Source organism: Gambusia affinis, linkage group LG19 (genome assembly GCF_019740435.1).
Source record: "Gambusia affinis linkage group LG19, SWU_Gaff_1.0, whole genome shotgun sequence".
NCBI lineage: Eukaryota > Metazoa > Chordata > Actinopteri > Cyprinodontiformes > Poeciliidae > Gambusia > Gambusia affinis.
This window is the reverse complement of record NC_057886.1, coordinates 23289679-23308972: the sequence shown is the minus strand read 5'-3', so window position 1 is coordinate 23308972 and position 19294 is coordinate 23289679. Positions and strand designations below refer to the sequence as shown.

The window sequence follows — 19294 nt, the reverse complement described above, 5'->3', positions numbered from 1 at the left end:
GTTTGCTTGTTTCAAATATTTTGTCTTTTGACTAAACTTTACGGCACCAATTTAGCTCCATACTCAGGGAGTGCTGCATGAATATATGATCAGGGTGCTGATTTACTCATAAACCTAAATTAATCAGTATATATTTATCTTTATTTGAACTGAATTTTGGTCTGGCTGTTTTATGTTTTAGATTTATCAGCAAATCACAGAAAATAAAATATTTTTACGCACCTAAAAATTGGTTTAGATCTTTAACATTTTTCAAATCCACATTCATCCTTCATGACCTGCAAACTGCTTTATTTATTGATTATTAACAGATAATCTCTCAATCTCACCTTGAATTCACAAGTATTTTCTGATTTCTGTTTGCATTTTCTAATCTTCTTCATATTTCCCAGATAACAAATGGATTTTCAAGCATTAAGTTTGTGACACAAGCTAGAATTTAATCACATGTTTGATGGATTACTGCAGATTATGGCAGTCAGATCACCGGGTGAAGGCACAGCTGGAAAAAAACCCAGAAGTTATTAAGCCTCAGAGTTTTTAATTGCACCCAATTTGTCCTTTTGGTTCTAGCAGTAAACTCCAATTATTAGACTAAAACATAATTTCTGGATCAAAGTGTTTGGACATTTTCTCTCATTTGGTCTAAATTGAATCTACTTATGGATTTTTCATAAAACTGCCATTTGCCTTTGTTTTTTTAGCTGCCTGACACCAATTTTACTCAATAAACAGTTTTATTTCTCGACATTCCAGTGGCTGTCAGTCCACAAATGGGTACTTCAATCACTTCTTGGCGTTTAATAAAGTTGAAGTCTTTTCTCAGACATTTCTTGCCTGATTAGTTGCTGCATGTGTGCGTTTGAGACAAAAACATTTAGTTTTCCCTCTGAATTTTATGCCTCTTCCGGGCCAGCCGAGCCTCACGCATCTCCTCCAGAGTTTTCCGGGGGTCCATGATGAAGGCCAGGGCCACGGTGGCGGTGCCGTCGCCGTCCTGCCGGGAGAAACACAGGAAGGAGGCCCAGAGGAAGGCGCAGCAGCCCATGAAGGCGGTCCGCATGTGCAGCGGCATCAGGACAAAGTTCAGAAACTGGAGACGCCATTTAAAGAAGAAAAGAGTTAATAAAGGTCTAAAATTATTTACTTTTTAGGTTTAATACTTTGAGCTAATAAAAGATTTTACTGATTCAACTGCTTTATGAATTAATAAAACAAAATAAAATGAAGCATCTTAATAGTTACCTGCATAAAGGGCCAGTACATGAGTCCAGTCTGGAAAAAAATTTAAAAATTCTTATAAATGAAAATCTTGCAACATTCTCAGTTGATACAATCTCTGATCAAATATTTTTTACTTAATAAAAACACACGAGGAACTGAGTAAAGGCTCAGCCATTTTATAAAATTGTTGATTTATTTTTTATTTCTCTGTAAATTTATTTTAAGAAAAGAAAAAGAGAAAATTAGATAATTAATTCCAGCTTTTGGGAATTTGCTGCAACCGAAATAGATGAGTATGTCCTCTCATCTATTTGTCTTATTATCATTTGGTATTTATCTTATTTTTAATCATTTTATTTCTTGTTTAATCGTTTATCTCCCTGCAATGTTGTGAAGTTTGTGGTCAGTTGAGGTTTGGTAAATGTGCTAAAAAAAAAAAAGCTTTAATTTACCTCACTAAAGGTCAGAAGTTTACATACACCCCAGATAAAAAACAAAAAGCCAATCAGAGAGGAAGAAGCCAAAACCCAAAATATTTGACCCGATTCATGCAGTTTAAAAGCAATGCTAGCAAATCCTGAGGACATTTGTAAACTACTGGGTTTCTGATCAGATTACTTTTTGTTTTTATACATTTTTACATGATCAGCAGCTAAATGAAATGCTGCTGTCCTGGATTATGTAGCCACATGCTAACAGGTCGCTAATTTGCGCCAGGATTTCTCCTCCTACTGACAATATTATCCACTGCCTGGTTTGCCCCACACACTGCGCATCATTAGCGGCACACAGGCCGATGTAGGTTAATCTGGCTGCCGGCAACTAACGATGTGACCATGTGAGGAAGAGGAAGGTGACTTTCTCATATTTTACCCTCCAGGTGTTAAAGAATTTCTCCCGCCAGTCTTCCAGGATGTCTTCCTTTCCTTCCAGGAAACTCACACCTGAAGGACAGAAGAAAGATTCAGATTACAGCCGATATTTAAAATAAAATTTACAATTTTTTTCATGCCAGACTCCAGTTCTGTGGAGCTTAAAGGGATAAAAAAAATTAAAGAATACATTTTCTCCTGCACACCAGATAGCATGGTAGTGTGTTAGGGTCATTATAGGTCAGTGGTTCCCAAAGTGGGTCCCTGAGGGCCGCCATGTTTCAGTTCCCTCCCTAGTGGTAGCAACAACCTCCTCAGCAGGTCAACGTTCTTCTAACAAGCCATGATTTGATGGAGAGAACTAAAACATGCAGGATGTGGCCCTCAGGGACCCACTTTGGGCTCCACTGTTGTAGGTAGAAAAACAGAGGAGCACATTTCTGCCAAAAACTCAGAAATTGTTAGACTGATCTCAGGAATTAAAAAATCTGAGCTACAAAAGGGGAAATTTGCAAAAAGAAAAAAAAAAATCAGAAATGAGAAAAAAACACTTTGAGATTTGAGCTTCAAATGTTGACAATTTTCTAAAATAAAATTTTAATTTTCAATTTTTGAAAATTTGACAACAACTTTTAACAAAAGAGTTCCTAGTAGTTTTGTGTTTGTTTTTGTTTCTTTGCAGAAAATTTATGAAATTAATCAAAACATTTCTCATGTTGGTTTTAAATTTATGACTTTTGGAACTCAGAAATGTTCTTGTTTTTTCAAGAAAATCCATATTTCAAAAATGAAATCTTCAAAAACCAAAAATTAAGTAAATCAATAGGAAGTTTAGTGGAAGGAAAAAAACTGTGGTAGATAAAGATGAATAAGCAACATAGCTCCAGCTTTGAGAGAGGATTGTGAGACAAAATCTAATCAAGATGTTAAGGGAGCATTAGAAGGTGTTGACTGCACACGCAGACGGGTCCAGGATCGTCTGGGCCGAGGAGAACCAGAACGGGACCGATGCTGTTATGTGTCTCTTTATGTATTATTAATATATTTTACACAGAAGTTACATTTTTTAAAATTAAATTACAGAAATAAACTGTACTTAAAAGCATAATTCTACCTACAGTCCAATCTGTCCCCGATTTCTTTCTTCCACTTAACTTTCCATTATGTAATTTGATTCAGCACTTCTGTGGATTAACCTCCTTGTGTTACCTTGTGTAACATATGTGTTATAAATGTTAGTTAAAACGTAAATGTTAGGGTTATGTAATAAATTATGTCATAAAACTTTTCTGAAAAAGTGGATTTGGGATTTTTTTTTCCATAATCATCAAAAGTTTACACACAAAAAACCAAAAAACAAAACACTGTTGAAATGTGTCTCCATAGTGTTATTAATATATCTAACATGAGTTTCAGTTTGTAAGTTTGAATTACAGAAATAAACTGTATTCTTGAAACATATATCCAATGTGTTCCTGATTTCTTCCTTCCACTTAACTTTCCAACTAATAGAACTCCTTGCATTACCTAACATTTATGTTTTAAAAACCTTTTTATTATTAGTAATGGTCTTATGTAATACAGCTTTTCTGGAAAAGAGGATTTGTGATTTCCTGTCAGTTACTTTCCATAATCAATAAGAAAAGTTAAATTTTTTAATCTCTCCCTGATGTTTTCCTTCCACTTGACTTTCCAACTAACCCAAATTCTTCTATGGGTTATTTTTATATTATTGGTCTTAAATAATTTCATATTTTTTTGAATAAATAAGTCCAAAATATCCCCGTTTGGGCGCAATTTGCTGTATGTAAAACATACTTTTCTATTTCTTTTAATTAAATTGCCATAATACATAATATTTTCCATCATGCTCTGATTGATTCAGATGCTGTTCCTCACCTGTGTAGAAGACGCTGGTGGCCAAAGGTGACGCAAAGCTTTGGTCCAGCAGCAGTTTGCGGAAAACCATCCCTGCGGATTTTCCGGGGAAGCGTTTCTCCAGAGCGCGCAGCCAGAAGTAGTTGAAATTTCCCTGGAAAGTGATGGCCACGATGGCCACGTTGCGGGTGTGTTTCCAGTCGATGCGCTCTCTGTGCGCAATCAGCTGATGCGCCAAATCCCCGCCGGCGAACAGGCAGCCGTACAAGGTGACGTTGGCCAGCCAGGGGAAGCACTTTACTGCTTCTTTCAGAACAGCTTTCCTCATTTTTGCGCTCTCTTGCCAGATTCAGTTCAGTAAAAAAGGCGCAAACATAGCGGCAGAATTCATCCAGTTTACATTCCGTGGCGTCCCCGACTGACGGTCAGGACGCAATCCGTCTGTGCGCGGAAATCTGCGAGGATTACAGCCGAGGTTTCCACCGGAAGCGGGAATATCATTCATTATAAACAGGGGGTAAACTCAGATTTTCTTAACAGCGCATCCTCTGCATAATTCAATCGGAATATCTGCGTAAAACCCGCTATAAAAGCCTCACATGGGGATATTACAGCCTTACCTGCATGAATTAAACCCCTAAAAGTGACTAAAATGTTCTTTTCTAACTATATCCAGGAAGATAACATAAATCTACATCAGCGTTGGTTCATCTCTGACTGTTTCCGGTCGAGTCAGGTGCACAAATCCTGTGGGTCAAGCTGTAATCTGAGGGATTGTCCCGGTCCATTCAGGGAAGCGCCTAACTGCGTCACCGGGATCAGTTTCCGCAGCTTTGAGCGCCTATAGGTGGTCAAATCAGAGGCACAGCGGCCTTCAAATTATGTGTTTTAAAAGATATATTAAGAAATGAAGGCAGCCGCAAACAATTATTTTAATAATCAAGTATTCTGACGATTAATCGGATAAAAAATTGGCACATTCATCATATTTTTCATTTAAAAACTTAAGCTTATTTTGTAGAATACTAGGAATACATTAACATGTAACAAATAATTTAACAACATTTTTAAAAAGTTCTTCGTACATATTTACAGACAAAAAGTTTTTTTTTGCCATTTTAAATGCAAAATACCTTTCTACAGTCTTTCCTTGTTGTTCTTTTATCAAATGGCATGTTTGTACACAGTCTGTATGAAAGATTAAATAATTACTAAATTAGTTGATCATTATTTCAGTCATAAATTAATCACAATTAATCGATTCTTGTTGGAATGGGTGGGGCTGAAGGAATAAAAATGCACAACTGACACCCAGATTTTTATTTGAAGAAATGTTTGAAAGATACTTTTTTGATTTGTTTTGAATGATAGGAATTTAAAGATGATAAACATTCACAATGAACCGCTAGAGGGCGCTGACTACCACTGCATCCCAGCTGTGCTTTCAGGAAGTTTATAGTTTACTGCCCAAGTTTAATCTATTTCCTCCTCGTTGCTGCAAAGCAAACATAAATTTTACAAACATAATTAATTGGTTCATTGGTAAATCATGCAAATTTTAAAAACAATACATTACTATATCGTTTACTTTTACATTTTTTTGTATTTTCATTGCAATTTTACAAGATATTTTATAAAGTTTAACTAAACTAATGAAGTTTTTACGTGTGGTACAGATTCACTCGTGTTATGACATAATAATGGCCGTTAAAAAGTCAAAACCTAAGATAATTGCAACCAGTTTATTCCGCCTACATATGAGATTAAAACACTTTTCAAACTACCTTTTGCGTATATGTAACTAAACAACCTAAAACAATATTAATATTAATTTAAAAACCTTATCGAAAATAAATTTGGCCTTTTATCAACTTATTTCATCAGCTCCAGTTAACTCACAGGGACCGTTTCTTTAAGGCGGGCAGAACTCATCATCTCGTAATCTAATTGGCTGGAATTTCGGTCACTTGGAAGGATCTAGTTTTTGATTGGTTGACTCTCTGAAAGCCTCGGAAGTGTCATTTTTGGACTTGGGCTAAACTTCGGCATATGTGGAGCGGCTCATCGGCGGCTCCGAGTTGATCATTGACAGTTAGGATTAAATGGCGGCCAGAAAACACTGAAACAGGTTGGTTTTGATTTTCTTTTTGTTTCAGAATGGGGTGTATGAGAGCAGCTGTTGTTTTCCTCCGGACTTAATGGAGATGTTGTGCCTGCTCTCAGCCATGAGCCGAGTTTCATTGTCTTTTTGACCAAAACAAACTAACCTAATCTGACCTAGTTACTGACAATATATTATATCAGAGAGGCTTTATTTTTATTCTGCAGCACAGATTTATATTAAAAGGCTTTCTTTTAACCTCATTTGGAGGTGAAACATCTCAACTTTTTAGAGAGTACGGAAGTTCGTTTGTGATTCGGTGCTTCCGTTTCACTAAAGGACCATTTCACCGTTTAAAGAAAGTGAATCAGCTGTAGTTCAAACGTCAAATATGAACTTTATTATCGCAAGATGAATTTATATTCTATAAACCGAAATAAAACTATTATTATGTTGTGGACGTCCAAAATTAGCAATTTCTCTGCTTTTATAGCTGTTTAGACCAGAATTAGCAGGGTGATGCTTGGAAATTAGTATTGAGACTGGTCATACATTGACTGAGTTATTCTAGACTGCATAAATAACCTTTAAGTGAATTTGTTGACTTGTAAATTGTCTCAAAATAACAGTTCTCAGTGTGTATATTTTAAGGTTTCTTATGTATCTAGTTTGACTCATAAGCAAGTTAGTTTTCTAGATGGATAGCAATAATACTGTACATATTGCAGTATAATAATGGCTTGATAATAATAAACAAGTGTTGAATAATTCAGTTATTCAAATTGACTATTTGAAGTATTTCAGATTTTGAAGGGTTTATTAGGATTGTCCTTTAAATCAGGATCCGATACAGAATTTCACTCAAGTGCCGAATCAGATGCCAACTTCAGATCCTCGCATCGTGTTTTTCTCATAGCTTAAAAAGTAGTGCATTTATTTAAGACTAATTTTGTTTCTAAGTGAACAGATTGTATGCCGAATTTTTATAAACATATTATTTATTTAAAATAAATATTAGTTATGTTAGTATAGAGTGCCACTATTTGCAGAGAGTGGTGCAAAATTAAAAATGCTCAATTTTCTAATGGAATTCTGTTCTCTCTGTTTAAGAAAATGCTCCTTTTGAGGTTTACATGAGATAAATGAGGTGCTGTTGAGTTTCAATGTCCTGATCTGAGCGTGGTGGATGGAGGGTTAACTTCACAAATAACTACAGAAATAAGGAAGTCATTCTGATCTAGTTTAGACATGTTCTCGTGTTATAGTTTCGTCATTGCTGTGCTCTAATAATAATTGTGAGAGTTTGCAGCAGAGTGCTTCTCATAACTCTCCTGTTAGTCAGAGCTTATGCATTTTGTTAAAGTCATGCAGGAGCTGCAGAGAAGACACAAAAACAACAGATAAATGATGGAAGACATGAAACAGGGTGCACTCTGACCTAAATACTTTGCTGAAAATCTACTCCATTTACTCCAACAGCATGAAACAGAAACCTTTATCCACTTGTTTCATGTCATTTTTGCATCACGAACACACATAAAAGATGTTCTGTTAAATGAAAACAAGTCTGAGTTTCCCCTGGAAGGAGGATTTGTTAGCAGACAAAGAGAAGAGCAGCACATTGTGCAGAGGGTGTATAATTTCAGCTCTCGTTCCTCTGAACGTACTCTGTCAGGAGAAAGAAGGGACAGAACAGTAGTGGGTGTTGTTTATGTCAAAGCCACTGAGCGGGTGCATGCCTGCATATTTCTTTAACCCCATATTTGCATTCATATGAATGTAAACGCAGATAGTGTGCGAGCTTATTCAAATGCATCTGAGACGGTCCATTTATCTTTATTTAGGGACACATTTTTAAAATATTGCAAATGCAAACACCTTTCCAAAAGAAACAACCGCAGAATACAACTTAAACTGAGTAGTTAGCGCTCAGTATTTATTGTAAAACAACCAAAAGGTTTCTATAAAGTCTGCGTGAGTCCACTCCTAATCTGTTAGGCCGCGTGTTACCCGACTCAAAGTAATGTCAAGCAGAAAGGGAGGTTTGCAAATTTCTCTTTTGTCTTTGGTAAAAGATCACAAGCCATTTCTCCTGCTAGCGCTAGGCTAGTATGTTAGTTTTGGTTGTAATTACCCAGAATGCCCTGTGCTTATAGTCCACTTCCTTCTTTTGGAGCAGTCTCCGATCTGCTTGGCGTTCATATAGGCATTCGAACCGAACCAGAGTTCACTTCAACCAAACTCAGACCGAGGATGCTTACACATTCACACCTCACCAAACGAACCTAGCTAGACGAGCGAACCACAGTTTGATTACATCTTTTGGTCACAACCCAAAGCCCAGGCACTGAGATGAAGGAGTGCAGATTAGTCGGTAAATCAGGGGCTACGCTTTTGGGTTCAGATCTCTCTTCACCACCATAAACGGTTACAAACGCCACACTGATCCATCTATCAACTGCCTGCTCCAGTTTCCTGAGATCCTGAGATACTTAAACTCCTCCAGTTTGGGCGGCAGGCCTTCGTTTTCAACCCGAAAGCAAAGGCACTTTATTGTTTTCTAGCTTAGGACTACAGTCTTGGATTTTGAGGTACTGATTCTCTGCTACTAACCGCTCCAGTGAAATCTGGAGATCACAACCTGATGAAGCCAACAGAACCGTGTTATTTCCAAAAAGACCCGATGGTGAATCCAGACACCCTTCTTCTTGGACCAGAATCTCCTCCAAGCCAGATTCTAACAGAGAAAGAATTTTTTGCATCCAAGAGTTGATTCAGTCATGATTGATTGGATGTGTTGGTCAACTGCGACGTTTTGACCAGAGAAACTCCATCCATAATCTCCTGACGGACATTCAGACTTATTCTGTGTTTGTTGCTGATTGTTGGACCATTTCTCAGCTGGTTTTGAAAATGCATGAATGACATGTTCTACAGGAGACTTTGCAGACTTTAAAAGGTGAAGTTTGATGCCGCCTTGTGACTTCCTCTTCAGACGCTGTAAAGGAAGCGCGGCCGACCGCAGCGCAGCGCCGGGCAGAGTCGCTGCTTTCACTTCTGATGATGTAAAAACAGCAGGAGAGACGAGGAAACGTTTAGAAACTGTAACCGGCGGCTTTCCATCAATGTTCAATACTGTCGATTCATTAAGAAAGTTTTGCCTGTTGATGCCTGTTAAAATCAAGTTTAATTTAGTTTCTGAGGTTTTTGCCGGAGTATCTTTTGTCAGGCTGCCTTCCTGTTCACAATGCTGAGTTTTTCTCCCTGATTTTTAAAGCGCTAACAGTTATTGACGTTACTTTGTTCCACGTTTTATCATTTTCTACACAGCCTGTAACTTTGGCATTAACACGCAGCCAAAATAACCAAACAGATTATTTCTGTGACCTTTGATAATGATGTAAAGTTCACAGGAAGTGCTTCATTAACCGACTTTCAGTCTGCATACTGTAGTTCAGACAGGAAAAGTTTGTTGTGTAAATTTTTCATGGTGATTTTAGCAGTTGTTGTATAAATACCTGCTGAAGTGGTTTTTGAGCGACTGGTGGGTTTATAGTAGCCAGGTGAAGCAGGAAGTGGTTTTGTTGTTGGTACAAACCAGTCAAAATGTTCTGCAGGTTGTTTTTCTCTGGTGGATGATGCAGGTCGTTAGGATTCAGATTAAAGACTCAGGATAAGATTTAAAAGATAGTTTTTATCTCCATAGCAGCAAAAGCAGCATCTCCACAAGAAGTGAAGAGTTTTACAGCAGAAGAAAATCCCTGAGTTCATCGAATGAATTGTTACCTCCATGGATGGTTGGATGAATGGATGGATGATGGATGGATGGATGGATGATGGATGGGTGGATGGATGTTTTGTTGGATGTTTTGTTGGATGTTTTGTTGGATGTTTGGTTGGATGTTTGGTTGGATGTTTGGTTGGATGTTTTGTTGGATGTTTGGTTGGATGTTTTGTTGGATGTTTTGTTGTAATCTTCCAGCTGTTTTAATATTGTGATGGAAATAGTTTCAGTTTTCTGCTCCTCCATTGTCTCTCTGTTGCTGCAGCCAGAGATGCAGCGAAACTGGTTATTCTGGACATCATGTTTGCTGTCTGACAGTTTGCTGCTCTCCTTTCACCGCGTCGTTCTGCTGCATTCGGTCTCCTGGCTCCACTGATTTTCTGTTTTTAATAAAATCTGTTGTTCTGCGTCAGGAGGCGGGAGGATGTCTGTGGAGGTGGACCTGCTGCTGCAGGAGGCGAAGGAGAGCATCGAGGCGGCGCAGAACTACCGCAGCGAGCTGCAGCAGCGGCTGCAGGGCCTCAACCAGGCGCGCAAACAGGTACCGCCCTCCCCGTGTTTACACCCTGGGCGAGAGCCGCCGCCAGAGGACCAACCTTGTCACAGCGAACTGAAACTAACGAAAACTAAAATTCAGAAAACATTTTCCTTAACTGAAATGAATAAAAAACAGTAATTAATGAAGAAATATTAACTAACTGTAACTACATGGTGCAATTAAACTAAAACATTTTGAAATTATAGACATAAAATAGTTTGGTTTTGTGTTTATGAATCTATTTATTAGCTTTTCAAACCAATACGAAAGAGAAAAACTAAGCAACACTTTAATAATAGAAACTAAACTACAACTATTTAATTAATAATAATTAAACTAAAATTAAAAAGTAGTTTACTAAGAAAAATAAACAAAAGCTAAACAATATTTAAATCATAACTAATCTAAAACTAAACAATATTTAACAAATAAAAACTAAACTAAATCTAAGCAATATTTAACTAACAATCACTAAACTAAAACTAATGATAACCTATAAAAGCTAGCAAACAACCTCTAAAAACTAATTAAAACTAACTGAATTAGTTAAAGTACAGTGAACCTAAACTAAAGGAAAGTCTGGACCCGTTCCGACCCTGCAGGCGGACCCAGAGGATTCTCAGGAGTCGGGTTTCTGCCGGATCTCTTCCTTCCCCTGCTGTGGAGTTTTAGCCGTCCAGCTGCTCACCAGTAAACAATGCAGCCATTTCCTGTTTCTGCAGAGCAGCTGAGAGGAGAGATGACAGGAAGAAAACCCAGAAACAAGAAGCATGTCTGCTCCAAACTCAGAGGTTGAAGAAAAAACCTTCCTGAAGATGCAGAAAACAAACATTACAGATATTTTGCTAATTTTCTTGGTATCATTTAGAAAAAATGGAACAATATTTAGTGATTTCTGACACCAATTAAATCAGGATTTTGGTCTTTATTTCTAATAAATTAATTATAAGCAGATCTTGGTGCAGCAAAGTCAGTTTTTGAGTTAAAAATCACCTGATAGCATGAAAATGCTAAAAGCCTGAATATTTAAAGACAAATGATTGTTGTTGATTTTGCCAATATTTTATATTTTAATGTCTGTGATAATTTTACCCCAATTAAAAATATAAAATATCCGCCTTTAATATTATTTAAAAAATTCAAGTTAAATACACATTTAAAAAAATAAATAAATAAAAAAATCTCCATATGTTTTTATACAGAAATGTACTAAATTAAATAAATATTTAAAATTTATATGAAATAATTTGAACAGTTTCAGTTTTTTTGTTTTTTTATTTAAAAAAGCCTCCATATCAAACAGCTGCTGGGGAGCAGATTAGCATGTAGCATGTAGCACAGCACCACCGGTGGTGGCAGCAGTCGGATCTGCTCTGCTCTGATTGGTTAATCAATTTGCTGGTTGAATTGTTGCTGATTTGGAGAATTATTCCTCCATTTTAACTTTTAGACAGTTGTTATGATGCGTAACCGTGGCAACACGTTATCTACAACGGGGAGCATCTCAATAGCTTGAATGGTACCTGAACTTTGACCCCAAATCCCAGAGGAGGTGAAATGGAGGGTTCACAGAAAGCAGAGCAGAGAGACAGAAAGAGAGAGAGAGAGAGAGAAAGAGAGAGAGAGACAGAGAGAAAAGTCCAAACTGTCTCTCATCCTTTACTCCATACTAATCATACGGACAAACAGAGATTTAAAGACAAGCAGGAAAAGAAAAGGAGGTGGATTAGCAGAGCTGCTAGCAACTGATTCAGCTTTTTGCAAAAATCTTCAGTCAGAGGCCTTTTCAGATTTGTTGCAGCACTGACTGCTACTGGAGATCAATACTTTCAAGATTTAATTTTCCTGTTGGATCAATAAAGTTTTTTTTTATTGGCTTGTTTTTCTGCTGCTGTTGTTGTTGGAGGAAAAAACTGGAAAATAAGGGTTTCAGCGGCATGTGAGGACATGTAGGGAGAAGATTACCTCAAAGCCTGCAGACGAAGGATTCATGTGATCCCAGTTTGTGTCCCAGCGTTCCCAGCGTTCCCATGACACAGACAACAGGAAACACAAACCCGCAGTGAGAGTGGGGTTAGCAGGAGATAGCAGGATGTTTGGGATCCAGGACAATCTTATCAGCGCTGCATCGCAGGAGGAGGAGTCCAAACATTTTTGGAAAACAATTCCTGCATTGTCTGAAGTCGGTTATTATTTCAGACGAAGAGTTTTCTGGAAAACGTTGGTGTGTGTTTCCACTCTCTGCCTCGGCCTCCATGTTTTATCTGCCGCTGTCAGTCAGACTTCCGCTTCCCATCTCTCTGCACACACGTTGTGAAATCCCTCCGACCTCGCTGTGTGTGTGTGTGTGTGTGTGTGTGTGTGTGTGTGTGTGTGTGCGTGTGTGTGTGTGTGTGTGAACAAGAGGAACTGAAACAGGGCTTACTCTTTAACTTCCTGACCAGCTACTGGTGTAACACAGGTTAGCTACATGTTCAATTCTGCAATGATTATAGATAAATAAAATTAGAATAACACAATTAATTAAAAAAAAAAACAATTGAAGAATTAATAATATAGAATTTAAAAAAAATTTTAAATAAAAAATGATTTGACCTTCCAGCAGAGGGTGAATATTTTTTATTAACTACTGAAAAACACAATTTTTCTACTGAAAAATCAATGGAGTTAATTAAATTTGTAAATATTATTCAATTCATCATATTAAAAAACTGCCACCTTCTGCAGATTTTTCCTTTATTTTACACATATTGAAATTCAAAACTGAGTCACATTAAATGAAATTCTTGAAAGTGTTATTGTAGATAGTGATGACTGTGTTTTGCAATAAAAGTATTCATTAAGTGAATGTTAATGAATTACGTCACATAAATGATTTTGTGACTTTTTTCTCATTTGACTTTTATTCTGATAAAACTGCAATTTATTCTAGTATTATGTAGTATTAAAAATGGGCCTTTTTGAGACTGAATTAACAATTAATGGATTGATAAATGAGTTGACAATTAATCACAATTAATTGATTCATTGCTGGTTTAGATGCATCTTAGCACAGAGCCAAAGTAAGGAAAAATATCAGCATTTACTAGAGAAGCAACTTTAGCTTCCAATCAATGGATTAAATGTTCCAATGTCCTAGTCAAAGTCCCTCCAGGCCTGATTGAAATCCCACGGTGGAGTCAGGGTTAGGGTTAGGGTGCTGATGTGACTAATGTGGCTCCTCTTCCTCAGATCCGGGGCAGCTCCGGCCAGGCCCGCGAGGCCCTCAAGAGGCACTTCACGGAACTGCAGGCGGCGGCCGGCCGCTTGCTGTCGGAGCGGCTGGCCGGCCTGCTGGCCGAGGTCGACGCCATCGAGGCCGACAGCATCAAGCCTCTGGACGACTGCCAGAGCCTCATCGAGCACGGCGTGGGGCAGGCCGACGAGCTGCTGAGAGAGGGTGGGCCAGAGCTGGGTTTATTCAAACACAATCAGTCAATTTATCACATGATAATATTAAACGAGCCCCTTCATTTCCATTTACATGATTTATCGTTTTTCTCCTTCTACCAAAAGCTAGATGATAAAACGCTCCAGTCTGGTGCTTTGGTCTTAACTAGCTCTTTTTTTGAAGGGCAGTTTTGTTTGTTTGGTTTTATTTGTTATTTCTGTTTATTTGTTCTGGACATTTAAAATGTTTTTCAGAGTTAAATGTTCATGAGTATAACGACTGTCTGCAGGAGAAGCTGCTCTGCGCTGCGGTCTGGGAGAGAAGGAGGACAAACTGGGCAGCTTCACAAAGAAAGCCATGCACATCCAGCTGGACAGGTAGGAGAAAACGCCACTGCGGCGTCAATCCGGCGTCGCTAGCGGCTGATTTCTGTGTGTTCTCCAGCCTTCCTGAGGTCCCGGCTCTAGTGGACGTCCCGTGTGTTTCGGCCCAACTGGACGACTCCGTCCTCAGCCTGCTGAGGGACAAAGTGTCCCGCCACGGCGCCGTCTCCTCTCATCCGCCCGTCCAGATAGAGGAGCTACAGGAGCGGCCGGGCGGCATCCTGGTCCGCTGGTGCAAGGTCGGCATGGCAACACCCTGGAAAAATTTAAAACTTTTCAGGATGACACTGATTTTCATTTTACTTCATTTTTTAACATTTGTGCGTCCTGATTTGCAGGTGGATGAGGACTTTGCTGCTGCAGATTACCGGCTGCAGTACCGGCGGTCGGGCAGCGGGGGGAGCCAGTACGAGGACGCCTACATCGGCCGGGACTGCGAGTTCCTGGTTCTACATCTGGACCCGCACACGGACCACCTGTTCCGGGTCAGCGCCCGGGGCGAGGGCCGCACCGAGTGGAGCCCCTGGAGCGTCCCGCAGACGGGCTACACCACCCTGGCTCCACACGGTACGGGGCTCCGGTTCTGATCCGGTGTTCTGACCCGGTTCTCCTCTGGCAGGAAGGGAAGGACGGACGCTCTTAGTGAAACTGCTGTGATGATTCAGTTGATTTCTCAACTGAATCAACCATCCATCTGATCCCAAATTTAAATTTGTTTAAAATTTCGTTTCTTCTGCTTCTCCGTGAAATCAGTTCCGTTTTAAACCAGCAGGGGGCAGCAGTGACTCCTCTGTATCCTGTACTGTAACGACGCTTTACAAACAAAACGTTCCTGATCGACTCTCACAGTTGGATACGTGACGTTTTCTTCTGCAAACTGAAAATCAAGAGAATCTCAGAAAAATGCTTTAAAGTCTTTTCAGTTTTACTTACTGGAGGAAGTCTAGTCAACGTGTTGGGTAAAGAACCCCAACTGTTCTGCTGCGTACCCGGGTTGGATCTGTTTTTGTTTTTTCTGCAGAGTGGCGTTCAGGGACGGAGGGCTACATCCTCAGCAGCAGGAAGAACATCGCCCTGCGTAACGACTCCGCCCAGAGCCGCTGCGCCGTCCTCTACTCCAACGGCCCCACCTACTTCTGCGGCCAGACGCTCACCTTCAAGTACGTTACACACAAACACATCGTAGCTCCAGAATGTTGCTCGATATAGCCACATTGCAATGTGACGTCACACGTGCAAAAAACAGCTTGCTAACGATGACTACCATTGGTTTCAGCTGCCAACTTGTCAACATAACATGCTAAATCGTTATGCTAATTGTCAACACTACCACAACGCGATAACAAGGCCAGGAAAAGAAATGTCATCAAATAAAGTAGTGACTAAGAGGGCATTAGGTCAGTTATATGCTAGCTTGACTTTGACAATCTTAACATGTAGATGTGCTGCAGAATCTTGTGTTTCGGTTCTGTTAGAAAAAAAGGCGACCAGAACACCAACTCTGACAGATCCTCTGTAGAGCAGATGTTTCAATTAGATAATCTTCCACCTCTGTGTTAGATCTTAGTGTGTTTATTGGTGTTGAGTCCTGATACGCTAAGGGGGCTGTTGTCAGTCAGTTACTATGGCAACAACTTTGCGTGTAGCTTAGCCGACACAGAGAGAGAGAACAAAACCAATATGAATCACTTTGAGTTGTTTAATATTTTTTCTACATTGAAGATCAAGGATTCATTTAGTTAATGAAAATGTTTTCACCCCAGCAGCGCAGCTGTCAATGGCATGTAAAAAGAATATTGTTTAGCTTTTAGAACCAGCCTGTTTGTGCTTACAGGATCTCTGCAGCTGGCCAGATTGATCAGCTGGACAGCCTGGGGGTTTGCATGGACACTCAGAGCGGAGACGAGTCGCTGCAGAGAGACCAAGCTGTCTGCATCTCCACCAACGGTTCGCTCACTTCACTTCCACCCTACAAGAAAACACTGCCAGGGCTACAGCTCTGGGTTTTTCACTATGGTTTTACAGTGGGTTTGCTAGCTGTTATTAGTTAAACATTGTTTAGTGGAGGTTATGATGAGAGACATTTCAAAACTCAGCATTTTGTTATGTTGTGGTTAATTTTGTCATTTATGTTCCTCCCCTCCAGGCGCTGTTTTCGTCAATGGTAAAGAGATGACCAATCAGCTTCCGGCCATCACCGTGGGCTCAGCTGTGACCTTTGACATGGAGGTGGTCAATCTGCTACCCGTCAGCAACAACAACCTGAGCGAGGGCGGCCATTTTAAGCTGCGAGTGACGATCGGCTCCGGGAACCGGGAGGTGGTGTTCGACTGGCTGGTGGACCAGGCGGTGGACTGCCTCTTCTTCGGCTGCTCCTTCGTCCACTCCGGCTGGAAAGTTCTCGTGTTTTAGGAAAATTAATTCTCCGACTGCCACCGCTACCTGCAACGCAACTTTTCGTCATCCAACAAAGTTTTCAGGGGAAAAAAACAAAGGAATATTTGTCTTTTGATTATAATCAACATGACAACGCGGCTGACTATCAAACATGTTTGCTTAGGCCTGGACCTGCAGGTTTCCTTCAAATGAAATTAAATAAAACTTTTCACTGTAGCAGCAGTTTAAGCACATTTCTAAACAAATACTTAAAAACGAAAGCAATGAAACCGTGTGATGGCTTTTAGTAATCTTAAATTTTATTTGCTTTTTCTCTTAGCTGGTTAAAATTAGATTTAAAGAAAGAATGCATCTGGGAGCCTGTAAAGAGTTTGTATTATGTTTGCTGAGAGATAATCTGACTCGTGAAAGGGGGAATTGTAGTGGGCCTAATAATCAGCCCTGAGGGATCCCATGATGAATTAGAGGAAAAAGGGTTTTTATTTTCCCTCAGTTCCATTTTACAGTTTATCCAGACGAGTCTGAACTCCTCCTGAGGTTTAAGTCCAAATTTATGGGCTGCGTCCTTCAAAGGCCACATTTGAAGGTCAAAGCAACGTAATCAGTTTTATTCTTTTGTTATAAATTTTTAATTTATGATTTTTTGGGGCGTAAAAAGTGGGGGAATTACATTTTCTTTAAAGTATCCATTTTGTAATTAATTTTTACATTTTTTATGTTGACGTACTCAGCAGAAGAGTTCGGTTTACTTTCACAATGTTTTTTGGTTCACAAAGTAGGAGAAAAGTTACGTTATTTTACTACCTTTTATTTTTTGTATTTATTAGTATATTAAAAGTGTACAAAAATTTAAATCACAAACCGGTTGTGCAGTTAGGCTTTTGTAATTTGCATAGACATTTTTTATTATAACTGAATTCATTCATAAGGATTAAATAAAAAAAAAAACTTCACCAGGTTGTAATTAACCACTCACGGTTGCTAGGCGACAGGACATGCGCAGTGAAGGGCGGTTCTGGGTGAACGAAGGACCCAATCCCAGGATTTGAACAAGTGGGATGCGCTGCGCTTTCTCCTTTCGTTTTAATCACAGAACCGCCTTAAAAAGTTGATCAATAGAGAAAAACATCTGATTTATGTGGAGCAGAAATCTAGAATTTTATTGTTTGTACATGAAAAAATGCTGATTTATCTGAGGAATCAGGTCTGTCCTGATGACTTTGCATTTGCAGCGATAATTTTTCTTTTATTTTACTCCAGATCCTTCTCACTGAGTGGGTTGTTGTTTTTACAGGTTTTGTTGTGACTTTTTAAAAGTATATTAATCTATGCAGTTAGTTTTGCCACAGAAGCAGCTTCACAGCTGGAGGGATGATTTTTTAAAATTATTTTGCTCACTGTGAATGTCGCACTCTTTGCCACCTAAAAGCAGCAGTTACATGTTTTACTAAATTCATTTTTGCTTCTAAAGCATCTTGAGAGCCAGAATAATGTGCTTTGAGAAAATATGTTTTCTATTTAAGAGTGAAACTTTCATGTGTTCATTTCAGACTGTGGATCTCGTTCACCTGAAGCTGATTTTTGAGCCAAAATCTTTAACATTAAACTGTCATTTGACTTTTTATCCCTCTATTGAGTTGGAGAAAAATGCCAAAGCATAAAATAAACCATGAATTATGACTTTTGTGACAATCCCGACAGTATTCACACCACCGGGTTCATATCGCTACATTAGTTTATTCACTTCCATCTGAACTTTTTCTGTGAATTTCTTTAACCTCTTTCTCAATCTGTAGGTCAAAGAAAAGAAGTGTGTTGTATTATTGTGTACTTATACTCACATGTAGCAGTTTAAATGAGGATCCTGAACCACCGGAAGGCTTCAATGCTGGACAACAAACAAACTTTTTCCAGTTGCCTAAAATCCTAATTTATCTGTGGATGTTTTCTTTATCCTCGCTGAGGATAACTGGAGCCGGAAACGGGTTCAGTTGATGGTACAGATGTCCTGAAATCAACCAACAGAACCTCAGAAATGAAAAATGAAACTTCCCTGTGTACTGGAGGAAGGTGAAATGGCGACACCTTGTGGTCAAAACTGTGCGTTGCATCCGTGTTCACACTTTGGATCAATAAAGTATCCTCTCGAAGAAAAAAAAAAACTTTCTGCTGTTCATTTTGTGCAACTTGAAAATAAATTTCTGCTTTTATGCTAATATGAAATTTACAGCTTAATCGAATAAAATCAAAAACTACATTTTAACTTCAATTAAGTTTGCTAGTTTACTGCAAACTTAATTGAAGTTTGCAGTAAACTGAAGTTTCCATTCATTAATTTATGAATGGAAAACTTTAGGTTCGATAGTGTAAACAGAGAAAGATAACATACACAGAATATTCATAGAAAGTTCAGTGGAAGGAGAAAGTTTGTTTGGCAGAACACATCTTGTGGATTGAACAGTTGAGTGAATTAAAAACTTTTAAATGCTTTATTTAATTTGTGCCAATATTTTCTTGACCGCTTCACTAATAAATTGATAAGTTTTCTTACAAAAACGATATATAATCAAAAGAAGAAAATATTGAAGTCCTGCTGTCAATTCTTACCTCCTCCTAATAAAGTAGAAGAACTTCAACTCAAAGAGAAAAGCAGGGATTTAAACAGAAAAGGATTAAAACAGGCGGTG

General features: G+C 38.8%; 2 protein-coding genes across 2 annotated transcripts; one reads left to right on the top strand and one right to left on the bottom strand.

The window, feature by feature from the left end:
• Positions 1-4784, bottom strand: mpv17l (MPV17 mitochondrial membrane protein like). Its single transcript, XM_044099965.1, has 4 exons — positions 3996-4784; positions 2098-2168; positions 1246-1275; positions 1-1093 (listed from the first exon to the last, which is right to left on the bottom strand). Exons 1-4 carry the CDS (start codon positions 4300-4302, stop codon positions 878-880), a joined length of 624 nt encoding a protein of 207 aa, XP_043955900.1. The 5' UTR covers positions 4303-4784; the 3' UTR covers positions 1-877.
• Positions 4785-5974: 1190 nt separating this feature from the next.
• crlf3 (cytokine receptor-like factor 3) lies at positions 5975-16823 on the top strand. The gene is made up of 9 exons (XM_044101390.1): positions 5975-6102; positions 10273-10400; positions 13629-13836; positions 14117-14204; positions 14272-14449; positions 14549-14777; positions 15232-15370; positions 16045-16157; positions 16357-16823. Exons 2-9 carry the CDS (start codon positions 10284-10286, stop codon positions 16620-16622), a joined length of 1338 nt encoding a protein of 445 aa, XP_043957325.1. The 5' UTR covers positions 5975-6102; positions 10273-10283; the 3' UTR covers positions 16623-16823.
• Positions 16824-19294: the final 2471 nt, after the last annotated feature.

Coding starts and splice junctions, on each gene's coding strand:
- crlf3 (XM_044101390.1), top strand. CDS start 10,284: ATGTCTGTGGAGGTGGACCTGCTGCTGCAGGAGGCGAAGGAGAGCATC. Junction 13,837..14,116: donor CGACGAGCTGCTGAGAGAGG/GTGGGCCAGAGC, acceptor GACTGTCTGCAG/GAGAAGCTGCTCTGCGCTGC. Junction 16,158..16,356: donor TGTCTGCATCTCCACCAACG/GTTCGCTCACTT, acceptor CCTCCCCTCCAG/GCGCTGTTTTCGTCAATGGT.
- mpv17l (XM_044099965.1), bottom strand. CDS start 4,302: ATGAGGAAAGCTGTTCTGAAAGAAGCAGTAAAGTGCTTCCCCTGGCTG. Junction 2,169..3,995: donor CACCAGCGTCTTCTACACAG/GTGAGGAACAGC, acceptor TCTGTCCTTCAG/GTGTGAGTTTCCTGGAAGGA. Junction 1,276..2,097: donor AATTCTTTAACACCTGGAGG/GTAAAATATGAG, acceptor ATTTTTTTCCAG/ACTGGACTCATGTACTGGCC.